The 18,926-nt window shown below is 39.7% G+C and overlaps 1 protein-coding gene across 7 annotated transcripts in view; it reads right to left on the bottom strand.

The window, feature by feature from the left end:
• The window catches only part of ATXN10 (ataxin 10), a 338,101-nt gene that overhangs the window by 201,008 nt on the left and 118,167 nt on the right, over positions 1 to 18,926 (bottom strand). For 3 of the 7 annotated variants that reach the window (XM_073315935.1, XM_073315878.1, XM_073315889.1), the window contains one exon: positions 11,402 to 11,465. The exons of 2 other annotated variants lie outside the window; for them this stretch is intronic. In XM_073315935.1, coding sequence (XP_073172036.1) covers positions 11,402 to 11,465 — 64 coding nt within the window. Of the gene's footprint in view, positions 1 to 11,401; positions 11,466 to 12,991; positions 13,054 to 13,540; positions 13,637 to 18,926 lie in introns of those variants that run through there. 2 more of the 7 variants (XR_012155465.1, XR_012155473.1) reach the window with 2 other exon arrangements.

Here is an 18,926-nt window from a genome sequence, read left to right on the forward strand (position 1 = left end):
AAAGAAAGCTTGAACTTTATTTACTTACTTACTCAGGCTAAGCACAGCTCAAAACCTTTTTCAGTATTGAAGACTCATAGTATAAATGCATCCTGAGATGAACAAATTACAGGAAGCACAGTGAACTGCAATGCTATCCAGGAGATCTAGGCTTTATTTTTAATTCAGTTAATCTCGTCTCCCAGGACATTAATAAGAGCAAAAACAAAATATGATTGCCAGCATCACTAACCTGGAGGAATACTATCACAAATTATACCCTGTCTAGATATTATGAAATATAGAACCTTGTGGTTGGGTCAGTACCTGGATAAAATACCTCTAAGAAATAACTATACACACACACATATGTATCCCCTTTCATCCAAAGACCTCAAAATGCTTGGCAATCGTTAACTAATTATACCTAATCGTTAACTAATTATACTTCTCTCCAAGAAGTAGAGGAGTAAACTGAAGTACAGAAGGTTAAGAGGCCTGACCAGCTTCACACTGCCAGTCAATGGCATTTGGGCACAGAACTCAGGAATCTTTACTCCCAATGTGATGTCCTAATCATTACACTGCAGAGAAAAAAATAATTACAAAAACAAGGTATTTTTCATCTACAGAATCTCCTCCCTGAACTGCCAATCACACTTCTCCCCTTGCTGTTTAGTGTTTTTCATATTCGGAATGACCTTGAATTTAAAGCAGAGAGTGCACTCATTTGTCATAGTAACAGGATAGGTGAGAATTATTTGTGCAGCTGGTAGAGGAAGGACATTCTGTATTCTCTCTTCCTAAAAAAAATTTCTGTAAAAGAAAATAAAAAACCTAAGCTAACTGCTGAATTTGTATGAACATTTAAATTCACCAAACTCAGGAAAGGCTCAGTTAAGCTGCTCAAACACCATCCTTAATTTTCACGTTAGCTCCTATAAGACCCAAACAAGGCTACAGCCTCACAGTACAAGGCATTGTACAAAGACATGGTAAGAGACACTCCTGCCACAGACAGGGTACAATCTCAGTAGACAAGTTAAAATTTTGGTGAAAGGAAGTATTACCACCCCATTTTACAGATGGAAAATTGATGCAAAGTGAGTTTGGAGATTTTCAAAGATGCCCAAAGGTGCTGGGTGCCCAGCTCTCAATCACTTTCAATAGGAACAGGGCATCTAATTTCCTTAGGTGCTTCTGAAAAACCCTCTCTAAGTCTTAGTGACTTGTCCAATGTCACATCAGAAGTTGGTGCAGTACAGCTGGGAATGGAGTCTAGACGGCCTGAGTCCCAGGCCACTGTCTTTACTACAAAATCATCTTTCCTCTCTGAAGACTAGAAGCCTTACATTTTATCTGCAAGAGTCTGCACACCCTCTGGCCCCTTAGTAGCAGGAGTGTTTGGGGAGTGGGCAAGTGATCTTCCTCACTGAAAGGAGTCTCAACTGGGGTTGAGAACCACTGGTCTACAGGGAGCAGGGTAAGGATAGTGTATTTCAAATGGAAAGATCTTGGTTTGTAGGCAGTGTTTGGGAGAGTACTAGTACTGTTTTCTCCCTGGGCACGCACCATGGTAGGTGAAATACCATTGTCCTGTCTATGCCTATGAAAATATAGAATTGAGTAATGCACCTAAAAATTATTGAACGCATTGAGAGAGTCTGTGGCAAGCTTTTCAAAGAAAGGCAACGTACTAGAGATGGGCTTTTTCACATAAATGTGGCAAAGCCCAACTATATGATGGCTCACTCTAAAAATTTTATAACCCTTCTATTTTTGCTTTCTACTGGTTTCTATTCAGCACTGAGGCTTTTTCACAGTATGTGGCCTGTTTTAGGTTGCACTCTGTAACTCTGAAATAAAATGTCTGTCAATTCCCCCAAAAGTCTTTCCTGGCATTTTACAAAAACAAACTGCCATTGTTGTAGAGCATAGCAACTTGATTTTTTCTAGCTTTAGCCAGAGGTTTCATGAACCACAATTATACAAGCTGCTGCCATGAAGTCAAAAATATTTTGAATCTACCTCTCAGATGACTTTCAGACTGAATATAATGGTAGAAGTTTAAAAGGGAGTATCTGAAAATTAGCTTTTATCTATATTTTCAATATTTTTATCCATTATCCAAACTAAGGTCTCTGTGTGTGTGGATTCACAGCAACCACTGGAATAAGAAAGCCTAAAGCAACCACAGGTTTCCCTTTCAATAATGCTGCCAATTCTTGCTTCTCATAAGCGCCCAGCTGCATGATTATCTAAAAAAGGCAGTCCCTGTTTTTCCTTCAAGTATTACTGCACTTCTGGTTACAGAAAATTTTGCCAGACTGGAGTTCATATAACACAGACACTTACTGTACAGGTCATTCAAGTTAAAGAGACTTGCTGTTGTAATCAGCCAGATGTAAAACAGCATATTAGCAGATGTGTAAAAATCTTCATTCCAACATCCATACAAAATCTGAACACATTTTGAAAAACACTATATATTCAGACCTGTATTTGGAAACAGAGTTTTGGAAGTAGTGGATTATTCAACAGAATTATGCAATGCAGAATTAAAATTCAAGACAATTACAGAGGTGTGTTAACTTTAAATGGCAGAACTTACCAATTGTTATCAAACTGCAATAACTTTGATAGAACAGGATTAACTGGTCTAAGTTTAGGAAAAAAATCTGTTGACTTTTTCCCCAGACAACCACTGTCTCTCTAGAACGTGAGCAGTATGCTTCTGGTGCTCCTAAATGGCAGAAAAAGAGCACAAAACAAATGGAAAGCAAGCCACAGGGCACTCTATTGCTAATTAAAAATGTATTGGAAAGTCCTCAAAAATATACTTGCCACACTACATAAAAGTCATTACAAAGGTATTCATGAGAGGTTATGGCACAGCAAAATTCTGCTTAGAGTGGCCTTTGTCAAGGCAACTTTGAGTTAGGCCACTCCAGTAATATTTGCTACTTTCAAGTTTACCTTAAAATAGACCTTTTTGACCAAAACATTGAGCCCAAAGAATCCCTTGGATAAGTAAATAGGAAAGGACTACATTTCCTTAAGAAGAAGAAAACAGTTCCTAACTGGACATACATTGGGTGTGCACTTATAGTTTCTTTCTTTTTTTTTATGTGAAGAAAAAGAAACCTTATTTGCCATTAACTGCAGTTTTACTTGGTTTCTTGTATAGATCAATTTTTATAACATAGGCACGTGCCACTGGTGCTGAGCTAGAAAACTCCATGGGAGCAGAAACAATAAGGCCATGAGCATCCTTCCTTTGGGGGTCTGAATCTTCAGACGCCATATAAAGAGCCATAGGCCCAGTTCTACTCCAATTTCTCTTCCTTCTATCCAAGTCGCACAGAGGCCAAATCTTCAGCTAATGTTTATCAACACTGTTCCACTGACTTAAATGGAACTATGTAAACTTACACCAGTTGAGGATCTAACTCAAAGAAGCTGTGTAGATGGGTTGGAAGTAAATCTATATGCACAATCATCTTTGATGATTTTTCTTTTACTTTTGAAAACTGCCTGTTTAGATACCCTGCTAGGGAAAACTAACTCATCATCCAATTCTTAAAGATGTGGGTCAGATCTGACTAGACAGACTGCTTGACAGCTCTCTGAAACTGGACATCCAATCTCAGTGCAACATCAAGAGGCTAAGGCTGCCTGGATATCTTAACTGAGCTCCAACGAATAGGTTTACTAGTCATCAAGATGGAGATATTTCTTAGGTACACCATAGAAGCTGTTCTAGATCTACTGGAATATAATCTTAGGGGTCCATAACTGGTCTGCATCAACAGTAATTAATTTTGAAAATGTCATAGAGACTTCCTCCCCTTTGGATTTATTTCCATCAGATACCAATAAAGGGACTTATGAAAGGATTTTGTCCTCTCTAAATAATTACAAACAGCTCTTTCAACTTCTAACATGGCAGTTTAGCACCTCCTTGTAAATTGTGTGCTTTACAGGAGGAAAAAAAGCATTTGTAAAGGTTTTCTCTGCAAAAATTATGGAATCTTTTACATGCAATTCTCTTTTGATGATTTTGTGTGTCAAAGTTGGAGACTGAATTCAATTAGTGAAATATAGAATATAGGAATGTTATACCTTTTTTAAGTGGAAATCAAAATGCAACCTTAACTACAGCATAATTACAGATGCCTTCATAATAAATATCAAAAATAAAAATAGATATCTATGCAATGTTTAGTAGGAAATCTAAGCAGTTTTCCTATAAAAAAGAAATCTGAGTTTAACCTACTGGGAAAGGCTTAACCCAAGAGAAATCTGAGAAATGCAGCCAAGAATTAAAGCTAAACCACAAAAATAGGCATTGGAACTGTAAAAGTGAATTTGGGGAAATACCCTCTATTTAAAGTTCTTAGGTGTTTCTGTAAACCCCCGAGGGAGTAATATTGTGAGCGGCTGAACAACTCTTGCAAGGTGACAAGAACTCAACTCTCGGTAAAGTCATTAAGTGTTGAGGGCATTCCTCAATTTACACAATCTAGGCCTAAATCCTCACCTGATTGCTGAAGAGTGCAGTTAGAGCTATAGCTAGGAGTGGCTCTATATTGCATCTTATCATGAATTTATATCATTTCATTGTTCGTTTTTCTCAAAGTAATTTTATACAAAATGCTTTTGAAACTAAAAAATGGATTTCAGAGTAACAGCCGTGTTAGTCTGTATTCGCAAAAAGAAAAGGAGTACTTGTGGCACCTTAGAGACTAACCAATTTATTTGAGCATAAGCTTTCGTGAGCTACAGCTCACTTCATCGGATGCATACTGTGGAAAGTGTAGAAGATCTTTTTCTATACACACAAAGCATGAAAAAATACCTCCTCCCACCCCACTCTGAGGTATTTTTTCATGCTTTGTGTGTATAGAAAAAGATCTTCTACACTTTCCACAGTATGCATCCGATGAAGTGAGCTGTAGCTCACGAAAGCTTATGCTCAAATAAATTGGTTAGTCTCTAAGGTGCCACAAGTACTCTTTTTAAAAAATTGATTATATATTTACACTTGACATTACAGACCTGATTTTTTTTTTTATTTTATTTAAAATGACAGACCCTTGGAAAGAAGTCACAGGCATTTAAATGAAACTCAATCTTTCCACTCTTGTGGACAAAATGAAAAACATGCAGAGATAACAATTTAGTAAGATGAAGCCTGAAATCCTTAGGGTTTTCATTTTCTAAAGACTTTAAAAAAAATTTTTTTTTAACTCTGACTGCTCCTAGGCATTGTACAGTTATAAGAGTGATTAGATTCTGTCAAATGTTTAATTTAGTTGGAAATGGTTATGTGTCCTTTCCAGATACAGCAACAAGTTGAAAGGAATGCAGGAGAATGGTTCTGCTGAGATTACCTTCAAAATGTATTATCAAGGAAAACAGCAACACAATTACAAGTGATCATGTATAATGAGCTTTGTGTCAGTCTAAAAATCTATCAGAACAGCCACCCAAGGTCTTGTATTTAAAAAAAAAAAGAAATAAAAAGAAAGGGAAGACAGACCAAGTGTCTTTAGATCAGAGTTGCAATTCTGGCAATTTTTTTTTTTTTTTTTTTAAGTGGAAGTGGGCAGGCTGTCTAATCTCAGTAAAGGTGGATTTTTTGCTTACAGACAGTGTAGATAAAACTTGTTCCAAATTGAGGTTGAAAATCAAATCTCCTTAGATTATTATAATTTAAAGATACATTCATCTTTTTTACACTCATATTTGATCAACAAACATGATCTAGCCTTAGTGCCCAGATGTAGCAGAATGTACTACAAAGCAGGAGACCAGAAACTAATTCTGAACTCTTCCGTTTGCTCCCCCAGTGAGACATGCTGGGAATGCATCACATGTGGAATGCTTAAGAGGAGGGGGAAGTCAAATTCATGCTGCATAACAGCATTAAAGGAGTACTAGGCCTTAAGGATAAATGTGGTCTCCTAAGGTCTGTACACAAGGGAAAGGGAGAGTGGAGAACATCGTTATGAAAGTGCAGGTTCAGACACTTATTTCATAAGCCAGTGAAATTCCAATATATCATCTGGAATGGATCCATCACTCATGTGTGAGAATATGATAGTAGGGAGAGAAACTGACTAAATATGGTCAGATATTTGACGCTGAGAAAGTCCTGAAGGCAGTAGCCAAAAATAGAGAATCAAAATAATAATTTTGACCATTTCAGAAAAGTTTGTCACAGCAAAGCAGGGCCTTACTACCCACCCACCCATTTTAAAAGAAGTTGTTGAATTTTGTATGTTAATAAGAATGCATTTAAGCAATAAGAAGGCATAACAGAACCAAGTGCTAGCTAACGTGAAAGAAAAGATTAACGCAACACTGGTATCCCAGTGACAACTCCACAAGAGAATGAGAAAATTCAGGGTTAAAGTACCCACAGCAATCTGAACACTGCCCCCTTGTGTGTGTGCACAACAAGTCTGTGATGAAAGCTCATATTAAAAGGTGTTACTACATTAGATAAACCTTTAAATTCAAGCAAGTGGCATTTCACTCTCTCTCCAAAGTGGTACAATGTCTATAATTGCACTCATAAAAAGTCAATTTATATCAAAATGTATGGAAAAATATTACATTAGCTAAAATGTTTTAAATAGCTGAGCTTTGTTAAGAACATAAAAATGGCCATAATGGGTCAAACAAATGGTGCAATTAGTCCAGTATCCTGTCTTTCAACAGCGGACAAAGACAGATGCTTCAAAGGGGATGAACAGAACAGGGCAACTGTCAAGTGATCCATCCAGTGGTGAGCTGAAGCCAGTTCGCATGAATCGGTTTTTAAATTTTGAAGCAGTTTTAGAACCGGTTGTTAACTTGCTTCCCTGCAGGGGGCACTGAGGCTTTGATGAGCTCCAGCTGAGAAGTGATACAATTCCTCCTCCGGCCGCCGGGGGCGCTGCACTGCCGGAGCCATGTGGGCTGCTGCCTGGCCCTGGGCACAAGCCCTGTTGCTGCTGCTCCCCTGACCCCTGGGGCTCCCGCTGCTGCCTGGTGGGTCCCCAGCTGCTTTGCTGCGCCTGGGCTGCATCCTGCTGCTCGGGCTGCTCCAAGCCACTCTCCCCATGAGTACCCACCACCCTGCCCGCAGCCAGCCCGTCTCCAGCCACCCCCGTACTCCCTGCCCGCAGCCAGCCCCTGCCGCACCCCCCTGCCCAAAGCTAGCCAGCCCCACAACCCCCCGTCTCCAGCCAACCCCTGCCGCACCCCCCTGCATCCCTGCCCGAAGCCAGCCAACCCCACACTCTGTCTCTAGCCAGCCCTGCACCCTCCTGCCCTGCCTCCAGCCAGCCCAACACCCCCTTGCTTCCAGCCAACCCCGTACCTTCCTGTCTCCAGCTACCCCTGCCCCATGCCCCTGTCTGCAGCTGGCCTCACATCCACTGGTGCCCTGCAGTTCCCAGGGCAGTAACCCTGCACAACTGCTTCAATGAGGAGGGCAGGGAGCAGCTGGGACCCACACATGTGCACACCCTAGGGTGACCAGACAGCAACTGTGAAAAATCAGGACAGGGGGTGCGGGGGTAATAGGAGCCTATATAAGAAAAAGACCCCAAAATCGGGACATCTGGTCACCCTAGCACACCCCCAGGGAGTGGCGGGGACCCACACATGTGAAACGGAGCTCATTTCTAGTTCAGGCCCATCTTTTTAAAAAAGAACTTTAGGTAGGGTTAATACAATCCGTATTTTCCTGGACATGTCATACTTTTTGGTTCTTAAATCGCCATCTGGGAGGAATTTTTAAAATTTAAAAATTCCTCCCGGGAAAACACAGACGTATGGTAACTCTACTGGTACAAAAAATACACACTGTGGCACATCCCTTAAATCAGAACTTTTTATAGGGAACCAGTTGTTAAGATTTTGGCAGCTCATCACTGGATACATCCCCTGTTATGGAGTCCCAGCACATTTGCCAGTCAGAGACATGGTGTTGCGTCCCTGAGCATCTTGGCTGAGAGCCACTGATGGACCTGTTTTCCATAAACTTATAAAATTCTGTTTTGAAGAGATTTATACTTTTGGCTTTCATGATATCCCTGACAACAAGTTTGATAGTTTACTGTGCATTATGGGAAATATTTCTGTTTTAAACCTGCTGCTTATTAATTTAATCAGGTGACCCCGGGTTCATGTGTTATGTGAAGGGGTAAATAACACTGCCTTATTTACTTTCTCCACACCATTCATGATTTTATAGACATCCATCCTGTCCACCCTGTGTCATCTCCTTTTTGATCTGAACAGTCCCAGTCTTTTTAATCTCTCCATACCCCAGTCATGTTTGTTGCCTCTCTCTGTACCTTTTCCAATTCTAATATATCTTTTTTGAGATGCAGCGAGCAGAACTGCATGTATTATTCAAAGTGTGAGCAGACCATAGATTTATATGATATTTACTGTGTTATTATCCATACTTTTCATAATGGTTTCTAACAGTCTTTTGGTGTTTTTGACTGCCACTGCGCATTGAGTGATTGTTTTCAGAGAACTATCCACAATGACTCCAAAATCTCTTTTCAGTGGTAACAGTTTAGACCTCATCATTTTATATGTATAGCTGGGTTTAGACCTTCCACTGTGCATTACTTTGCATTTATCAACACTGAATTTCATCTGCCATTTTGTTGCCCACTCACCCAGTTTTGTGAGATCCTTTTATAACTCTTCGGAGTCTGCTTTGGACTTAACAATCTTGAGTAATTTTGCACTATCTGCAAATTTTGCCACCTCACTGTTTACCCCTTTTCCCAGATCATTTATGAATATGTTGAACAGCAGTCATGCCACTACAGATTCTTAGGGGACCCCACTATTTACCTCTCTCCATTGTGAAAAGTAACCACTTATTCTTACCCTTTGTTTCCTATCTTTTAACCAGTTACTGATCCATGAGAGGACCTTCCCTCTTAATCCATGACTGCATACTTTGCTTAAGTGCCATTAGTGAGGGACCTTGTCAAAGGCTTTCTGAAAATCCAAGCACACTATACCCCCTGGATCGCCCTTGTCCAAGTTTGTTGACCCCCTCAAAGAATTCTAATAGAATTGTGAGGCACGATTTCCCTCTATAAAAGCCGTGTTAACTCTTCCCCAACAAAGCATGTCCATCTGCGTTTCTGATAATTCTGTTCTTTATTATAGTTTCAACCAATTTGTCTCTTACTGAAGTTAGGTTTACCGCCCTGTAATTTCCAGGATCTCCTCTGGAGCTTTTTTTAAAAAAAATCTGCATCACATTAGCTACCCTCCAGTTATTTGATTTAAGTGATAGATTAACCACAGTTATGAAATGAAATTATGATGAAAATTAGAATGCATTTCACAGTTTTGTTCTTTGTTTTACCATATTTGCTGCAGGTGGGTTTTTATTCTGAAGTTAATTTGTTAATCTGAATTAACGTTTTAAAAAAATATAAAAAACAAAATCTAACTGTGGTCTAGAAGTTGTGGTCAGGTTTGGCTGGACTCTAAAACTGTCCTGTGAGGATGGTAAACAGACTGTATTGTCAGTTTGTTCAGGATCTGCACATCACAAGTCAGTAATCATGTTGGCTGCAGTCACTGGATCAAATGTTGTTAGTTATCCTAATATGCTGTCTAGAGATGACTTACCACCTCAACTGATTGCGACAATTAGTGGGTACCTAAATGTTGCTCTGACAATAAAATTGCCATGATAAAAATCTCTTGGACATTTTTCAAGTAGTTTCCTTCAAGCTACAATCCAGTTGCTGCTCTTTAGGGATGCTGCTGTTCTTAAGCCATAGAAAAAAGCCCCTATGATACATCTGCACTGTTCATATCAAGCCTCACCACCAGTCCAATAATCTGCGTCATTAATTGACAACTATTTTTTCCCTCACATAAATTGCCACATGTCTCTGAGTTGAGAACTATTTTTCCACTAGTCAGATTTAATAAGTGTGTAAAATTGACGGACTGCTTACTATTTTATCTACTTATTTCAGTTCACTGGACAAATGTCAGTTGAAGCAAAACCTCTGAGGTCAGTTACAATGACCAAATATGGTTTTAATTCAGATTTCCATTATGAATCCCAATCCAGAGTTCTAACAGTGAACAAGGGATATAGAGGACGTTACAAAACAAGACATAGGTCTCAATTCAAGAAACACTCCAAGTTCACTCCGATTCAAGAAAGCACTTAAGGACATGCTTAACTTGAAGCATGTTAAGTCTCACTGACTTCTATGGCATAAATTTAAGCAGGATCTTTAAGTGCTTTCCTGAACAGGGCCTTAGAGTATGTCTACACTGCAATAAAAGTCTCACAGCTCCCAGGTCAGCTGACTATGGCTGTGGCAGGGGGGCTAAAAACAACAATGTAGACTTTTGGGCCCAGGCTAGAAGCTGGGGTCTGGAATGCCACAAATAGGGGGCGTAGGGTGGATCTCAGACCCTGGGCTTGAGCCCAAATGACTACACTGCCTTTTTCAGCACAGCAGCCTGAGTCCCAAAGCCTGAGTCAATTCATGCAGGCTCAGAGACTCAGTGCTAGAGGTTTTTTATTGCAGCGTAGAGACACCCTGAGAGTCACAAACCATCCACAGGGTGACAATCCTAGTCCCATTAATGTCAATGGCAAAACTCGAATGGACTTCAATGGGATAGGATTTAATCCATAATCTCCCTAGAGCATTAACTGACTCTGGTTTATGCACAGGCCAAGGTAAACCATTCCCAGGAATTTGTCTTGAACACTTTAAAAATAATGCTACCCAAACCTCTGTCTGGATGCTGTTGGGCTGAGAGTGAGGAAGGGTCTTGTTCTCTTAAGCTATTGATTTAAAAAAAAAAGTTCAAATTGCATTATTGACGTTATGTTGCACATGTATGTATTTCTCAGTTCATATAGTATTCAGAAACAACAACAGCACAAAACCATTAAGCAAGTGATCAAAAGGGCATCCTCAATTTTACAAACACGGTCAAAGACTCAGTAATGAAAAATGGAAATTTCTAAGGATGTTCAGGTATTACCCTAACCAGGACATTTTTTAAAAAAAATCCACTCTTTCACTTTCATGTACAAATATGAAATCAGCTCTTTGGTAGGATGATTTGTAATGCCTTCTACAGTAGCCTGGAGTATTTGCATTATCAGAGATTAGTAGGAGCTACAGTTAAAGAACAGGTTATATTCAAGCTGACTACAGTCAATGATTAAATCTGAGACCTTAATGTAAATCCAGGGGAAACCACCAGTTCCATGACATTGGATACAACGCTCAACTCCGAAGATTATCGGAGGTAGGCCAACTCATACATATATGCATACAGTGTCCCCCAAATGATGTTATAGGAGAATATACATTAATTTAGTCTGTTACAACTTCACTTAAAAGGATACAAGGGTTGTTGTCATCAATACTGCAGTTGTCCAGGATCAGTGGAATTCCATCTAATCGATAAACCTGAATTAAAACAAATTTTCTTAATGTAATACAATTCTCAATACTGTTTGCAGCAAAGAATGAAAGAAATAACAAATAGAGACTGCAAAGATACAACAGACAACGGGCACTTGCACATTAATTTAACTAAAAGTATGTGAAACATGTTAAGCCAAATTGTAAAGAAAAAAAGTTCTTTTTAGACATAAACATAATAAAGTATTCACACAAATGTACATTCATTTGACATGCCTCCTATTTCCAATATTTGTCTAAATGTATGTCCTTGTCTTAGGCTTATGTCTCACCCACTAAATTGAAAACCTATGCTTCTGAATAGATTAAAAACCCCACAAATGAGTACATTTACATAATGTACATTGACGTACTACTGGTGTGAAAACACTAAACTTTGTCTAAATTCTGGAAAACTTGATTTCAAACTGAGATTGGTGAGATCAGAGAGAGTGTAACCATCTTTTTAGATTCACAGCCGAGAGATGGGTTTATACTTTTGTAGGCACATTTGCTGTTCGGGGCAAGATCTTTTATATACATCATGTAAAACAAACAAAAAAAAAATCACAAATTTACACTGCACCATGGATACCCTTTCCAATTGTAACTGAACACTAACTGTAAAAAAGAAAAGGGGGGGCAAGGTGGGGAGAAAGGCTGAAATGTGAATCTCAACAGCATAAAGGTAAAACACAACTAAATTCACAGATTAATTCAACAAAATACCCCTTTTATGAACCCCACTCCATACAATATTAGTATAGAATTTCAATGATAGCATGAGAAAGTAACAGCAGAAATACTCAGAGACTGTAACTGACATAGCTTATCAGACCCCCCCACCCCCACCCGAGAAGCTCTGATAGCTCTTAAAAGCCTTTTTAGCACATCTGAGCTAACGTGCATAAGTATATCTAGAAGAAATTGAATTTATAAAACAAGTTTTAAAATATGCATTCCATCCAGGCTATTTCTTAAGTGATTGCCAAAGGCTATCACGTATGATATTGCACTTCAAAGCTTGAACAAACAGTGACCTTTTAATAATCCAATTGTCGTCTGCATTTGTAAGAGATTTTTTACACTCTGTGGCCAAATGCTGATCCACCCAGAACATTACCTTCTATTTTCCATCAATAAAATGTTGAACAGTAAAATTAATCTACATCAAGTGCTGCCAACTGAAATAAGTGAGGCAGTTTGTTCATGTCTGATTAAAATCAGACACTCAAGTAGCACATTAAAAAAACACTATGTACAAGTAAAATTTAATTAAAAGCCTCACAAGTACTCAGAAGTTACTATGGTACTGATGAGATTCCTTCAATCAATGGGAACATGAGCTGCAAATTACAGCACAAGCATCAGCCTGTCAATATTCATGCAATAAACAAGAAATGTTAACTACAAAACTCATGAACAACCATTTACATTAGCTTAAACAGCATAAAATGAAAAAAATATACAGATAATTAAAACAACTGGGTTCCATTTTTTGCATCTAGGGAGGATATGCCCAATTCACTTACTTCTACAGGTACACCATGAGTTACATCAGAGTAGGTGTGATGAAGTGAGGCAGAAAGGAACCCTACAGTGGGTGCAAATGAAAGATTACTTTGGTAATGCTTCCTCTGAAACATTCTTCAAGGCAAGCTTTGTTTACTAGTGTTCATTATGTGGTTGAGTTGACTATAAGTTAGTTTTTAAATTACAATGGCTCTCCCTCAAAAATATCCATCGGGGCTGGAAAAAAAATTCAAAGAGTATCTCTTAAATCTTGCACCAACTTGGTACAATTTGCCTACAGAATGGGCAGTGGTCCTATCCCTAAACTCTCATATCATCACCCCCCCCCCCCCACCAGCTCTCCTGCCTTACTCCTGGGCAGCCGTTTCAATAAAGGCACACTAGCATGATTCATGAACTGGTGATAATCCTTAATTTTCTTCCCTTAAAGAGCAGTTCTTTGGCACCAAGGTGCCTCTGAGTAATGGGTATAAGGTGTCACACCTTTTGTATGGATTCATACAGAGATGGGGGTGTAGAGAACAATATGTGAACCTCAGCAAACTTACCACCAAGGTAGCGTGTAGTGTCCTGGGAAGAGTGCGTGGGGATGGGGGGGCCACGCCAGTGGGGGACTGATCAATTCTGTTTGAGAAGGGACAAATCTACACAAATATCACACACAGACACATACAGGGAAGAAGTTAATTGTTGTTGTCCCAGCCCTGCAAATATACAAGTAACTTTTTGCCTGCACTTACACGTATTGTCCTGGATTAGAAGCAGAAGGCACTAAAAGTAGCTTCTACTTACACAGTGGTGCCTATTGGTCAACAACTAGGTACTGCACAGGATTAGAATAATGCCAGGTAATTTTCTGAGTGGCGGTTATATTCTACAGGAACAATTATCCTGGTTTAAGCAATTAAATAAAACTGCAGTCTACATTTAGGTTGAAAGCTCGGGCTCGCTGAAATCAATGGGAATTTTGTCAGTGACATTAATGGGTCACAATTTCATCCTTACACCACCTGCAGTTTTCACATCAATAAGTACTTGAAATCTTGAAAAGATAATATTGCATCACAATTTCTTGTATGGCTTTCTAGAAGCAGCAAACAATGCCACATTTGACAGTAAATGTCAGTTACTATCAATTAAGAAAATTAACAAGGATTAGATGATCATATAAATGTAATCAGGTAACTAAAAACATTTGACCCTTGATAAATTCTGGTGTAAACTGAATCAACACTTTAAAGATAGTGTAACTAAACATTAATTATCTTTTAAAACACTGCTCCATATTACTATTCTATAACGTGAACAATATTGTCTGTAATTATGTTTCTTAGGACAATATCAAAATGTTCAACAAATGTGCACACTCCAAATGTATCACACTTATGGAAAATGCCTCCCATTCACAAAAGGACTTTAAAAAGATACTGTCAGTTTTCCCTCTTTTAAGATGGACTTTCACAAGCTATTTATTTCAATTTGTAGAAGTCACTAATCAAAACATTCTCCCCAAATGTACAATACTGAAAAGCAATAATTATACACCAATTTACAAAGTGGCCTTCCCCCAACAGAAGATGCCAACTGAGTCCACTCAAGAAAAAGAAAGAAAGAAAGAAAGAAAGGTAAGTATGTATTGAGTATTATTTAGATACGTTAGGACATGTCAGTTTTGAGGAGTAGTAACTGCTACATCTGACTGAACACTGAAGTTGTGCAGTCCAAAACTTGCACAACAAGGGTCAAATTCACTGCCGCTGGCAGATTGTAATTTCATTGGCATTATTGGAGATTTATCTGCACCAGGAGTATATCGTATCTCAGGTGTTTTTTTGTCTAAGGATGAAATTCACCTTTGTGTCGAGGGCCCAGAAAAATGCTCAGAGGCTGCACAAGGGGCCGACAGTGAAGTGACTGCATGTGGGATATAGGATGGGTTTTGCACCCCTGCATACTAAAGTGTTTCCCAGGGGCCATGAAAACCGCATTGCACACAATCCATATGTCTTGCTCCTCTGTCTGGTAAAAGTTTTGGTGCACTGAGGAAGTCTGATTATATCCAGTTAGAGAGTTGCATGGATGGGCTCCGAAGAGAGCATTATTTAGTCACTTGTAGCCAGAAGGATAATGGTTGTGTCTGGACACTTTGGCTGGGACAGTGGTGAAGAGTAGAGAAAAAGTAAGAGGCCCTTAGGCTCTGATACGGATACAATAAACCCTCTTTCTCTGTGGGCTGTAGAAGGAGGAGGGAAAAGGCAAGACTGCTATCCCTCATATTCTACCAGAAGCAGTATTTTCTTAAAGTGCATGGAAGTTGTTATTACTGATTATTACTAGTGTAACATGAACATATACAAGGCCCAAAGAAAGCATAAGTAACAGGAATTTAGACTGCTGCTAGACTTAAATTCAGACACCTCTAAAGTTGGCCCCATTACTCAGAATGTAAGCTCTTTGTGGCAAGCAATATCGTGTGTGTGAGTGCGTGTTACACACAGATTCTAGGGAGAGTGTTACGTACAGTCTCTAGAACAATGGAGCTGGAGTTCCTAGTGGTACCCCAATACAAATAAATAAAACAACAAATACCTGTATTCTCTCCAAACAACCATGCACATTTATGGTTATATAAGTGCTAAACTACTAGACTGTTTTAAGCATAAAAACATGGCAAGATTAAAAATCCCTAAGCAATTGTCTTGTTGGCAAATATTTTAATGTGATGTAATAAGAACTTCTATATGTCTTTAGACAAGATATACTTCAATAGAAATGACTCTTCCATTGGAACATGTGACGGGTTTTGTTTCTCAGTTCTATCTTTTCCATCATTATTTCAGCTACAGAGACAATACATATTTCACGGACATAGCATGTGTTGCAGCTATGTCGCAAAAAAAGGGAAATTTTTCCCTACGAGCAAAATGAGATTATGTGAGTAGCTCTCGTAATCCATGCTAAAAGGGCCCTACTCTCACTGCAGGCAACAAACAGGCAGAGGAACAAATTGAAAGAAAAATTTTTGACTACAAGGGACTGCTGCCAGCAAACAAGAACTTCTCAAAAACTGACACACACACATCTTGTGTTCACCAACCACCAATGGTGTAGGAAAAACAAACAACCGCAGCTACTGACTCTCACAGAAACCCACTTCAGAGACTGGGGGAAAATTCCCCTTTCTGCAGAGATTAGCTTCAGTAATTTGCACAATTGGGCTGTATAGAGAAATACCAAATAACCTTATTAGGGAGATGGAAAATAAACCTATTGACTATTTTTTCCTTTATGGTCTTTAAAACATGGTCCCTAAACACTGTTATCTGAGGTATTAGCATTGATCCTATAACAAAAGGAGTGGATGGATTTATAGGTGGTCACTTTGCAAACCTTTTTTCACAAAGGCTCCCTCTTTTCTATCCGAGAATTAGTCTGACTTTTGGCCTGATGGACTTTTATTCAAGAGACAAAAGAGACCCCTTGTTAGAGATACCAATGGATTCATTCAGCTACTTTTTGTCCAGATTGATACTTTTGTGACTCTCCAAAAAGAACAAATACAGTTGATCCCAATACAGGTAAAATTTAAGAACTAAAGACCTCAAACAAGTGCAAGTTATTTTCCTTTTCTCATGTTGGCCTGGGGCAGAAGTAATCTCTCTTGATTAATGTGGAAACTGGAATTTTTCTCTGCAGATGGAAATATATTTCTCAGGAACAATTTTGTCAGGGTGATACATAATGAATGGAATCTTTCTAGAAAACGTTGGAATGTCTTCTACCTTTCTGGTTGACGTAATTGCAAGCAGAAACGGTACCGTCGGTGAAAGGGAATCTAAAAGAGCTCTTGTGCCACCTTCCTTTTGACTGTCATTTGTACCAGATAAATTACTCTGCTGGAGAAGATCAAACAGAATTTGGACTTCATCTGCTGGACTAGTTTTAGAAAATGCCTTCAGATACCACAGGGAACAAATAATGGCCAGATCCTCACATAACACTGAAGACTGAACCACAAAAATTTACCAGCCACTGCAACAAAAAAACCCCAACCCCACAATAAAAAACAATTGTTTGACCTTTGTCATAAAGCATGAAAATGAGAAAGTTCTCACCTGTCCAAAAAAACCAAAAAACAAAAACAAAACCCTCACTCCCCTATTGGCTCTGTAGCTCCTGAAGATGTTTGAGGGGATCTGTTATATACGAAGGAGAAGGTGCATACATAGCTTTCAGACATAACAGGCTAGAAACAGAGCAGCCAAACCAAAATTTGTATGATAGGCTGCCAAAGCAAAAACTGTAGACATTCAGTGACAAAGAAATCCAGGGAAACAAAAGCCTCAAAACAAGAATATTATATTAAAGGTGAATCACAAGGTTTTTGGCCAAATGCTTTTAGAAGCAGCAAGTTGGAATTTGGACAAAAAGGAAGTGTTGCTGCACACGTGAGGACCACTGCCTTGGGCTCTCATCAATTTTGTCAGCAGCATGAAGACAAATGCAGCAGCAGCCCTGGCAAGAAGTCTTGAGCAAATAGTAACAGCAGCTGACACAATCCCTAGTCCTTCTGACTGCACTGGTGATGGAATGGCCTTTGTACACAAAATAAATGTTGAGAACAAAATATATGGTAATCGGTCAGAGAACATCTATGTCAGCTTTGAAGACTGGAACGGACAGTGACAGGATAGATGTGATCTTGGATATGTACAATAACATCATTAAAAACTTAGAGAGGGAAAACAGAAGGTCAGGCCCTGAAGTGCTCTTGACCAACACTGTAACTGGCCACAAGATCCAACAGTGCATACGTCAGGAATCAGGGCCTGTAGCAGAGCTAATCTCCAGGTGGCCTAGTCAGTACAGAAGGCTGGAAGCAGGCTGCCTGATTGGCCATGTCACCTGATTGGCTACAAGGGCAAGCTGGCTGCCGCTCTTAAGCCAGCAGCAGCAGCTCCTCGCTGGCTGCTCAATGCTCTGGCCCACCACTATGCTGGCTCCTGCATTACTTTGCATCCAGCCTTGCCTCTGTCCTGCCCCTGCCTTGAACCCCCTTCATCTGTTATCCTGCTCTCTCCAGCTTGACCCTCAGTTCCAGCTTCCGACTACTGACTCAGACTCTGACCATGAGGCCTAACGCCCACTCCGACCATGAGGCTAGACCGGCCTCGGCCTGGTCAGCTGAGTTCCTGGATGTTCTACCAGCAAGACTGCTCTCAACAAGTTCTTATGTGATGAATGGAAAAAGCCCTATTTCTTGGAGAAAACAGATGAGAAAACAATGTATGTGACATGCCAGGAACACTGTAACAAGCTTGCCAGAGAAGGGGCATCAAACTTTCTTTAGTAGTCCCCTTCACAAGAAGAGGCAGACACTCAAACGTGACATGCTAAGCATGCATCAAAGAACCATGGATCGGTTATTACTGTATCTGAGGACTGATGTGCTAATTCTTAGCCTTGATTTCTTCAGGGACATCAGCAAAATTTATGTAAGATTTGGTACCAAAAATCGAATGAGTTATATAGATGTATGTGTGACGGGTTCCCCCCAGAGTGCCACTTGGAACTTGGATACCACTGAGCCCACCTGACCCACCAGCTTGGGCTCCCTTACCCACTGTGGTGCTGTGGTGAGTTGCCAGACTCTCCAAGCTTGCTCTTTCACCAGCATACACACAGATAGGAACACACCCAGCTGCAGCTTCACACACACACACATGCTGACATCAGCTCTGCATGGGAAGAGTTAGCTAAGGCACCTCCCAGTTGCTAAGCCACACACCCCCTCTGGAGTGTAAACAAAATTATACCGTCTTGCGCTGCACAGGGAACTATACAGCGTAAACTCATAAAATTTGCCCCCTCCCTCAATGTGGAGAGAGATATACAACAGTTTTCTGCCCCGAGTTATAACTCCCACACACTGAT

This window comes from Lepidochelys kempii, chromosome 1, assembly GCF_965140265.1.
Source record: "Lepidochelys kempii isolate rLepKem1 chromosome 1, rLepKem1.hap2, whole genome shotgun sequence".
Taxonomy (NCBI): domain Eukaryota; kingdom Metazoa; phylum Chordata; order Testudines; family Cheloniidae; genus Lepidochelys; species Lepidochelys kempii.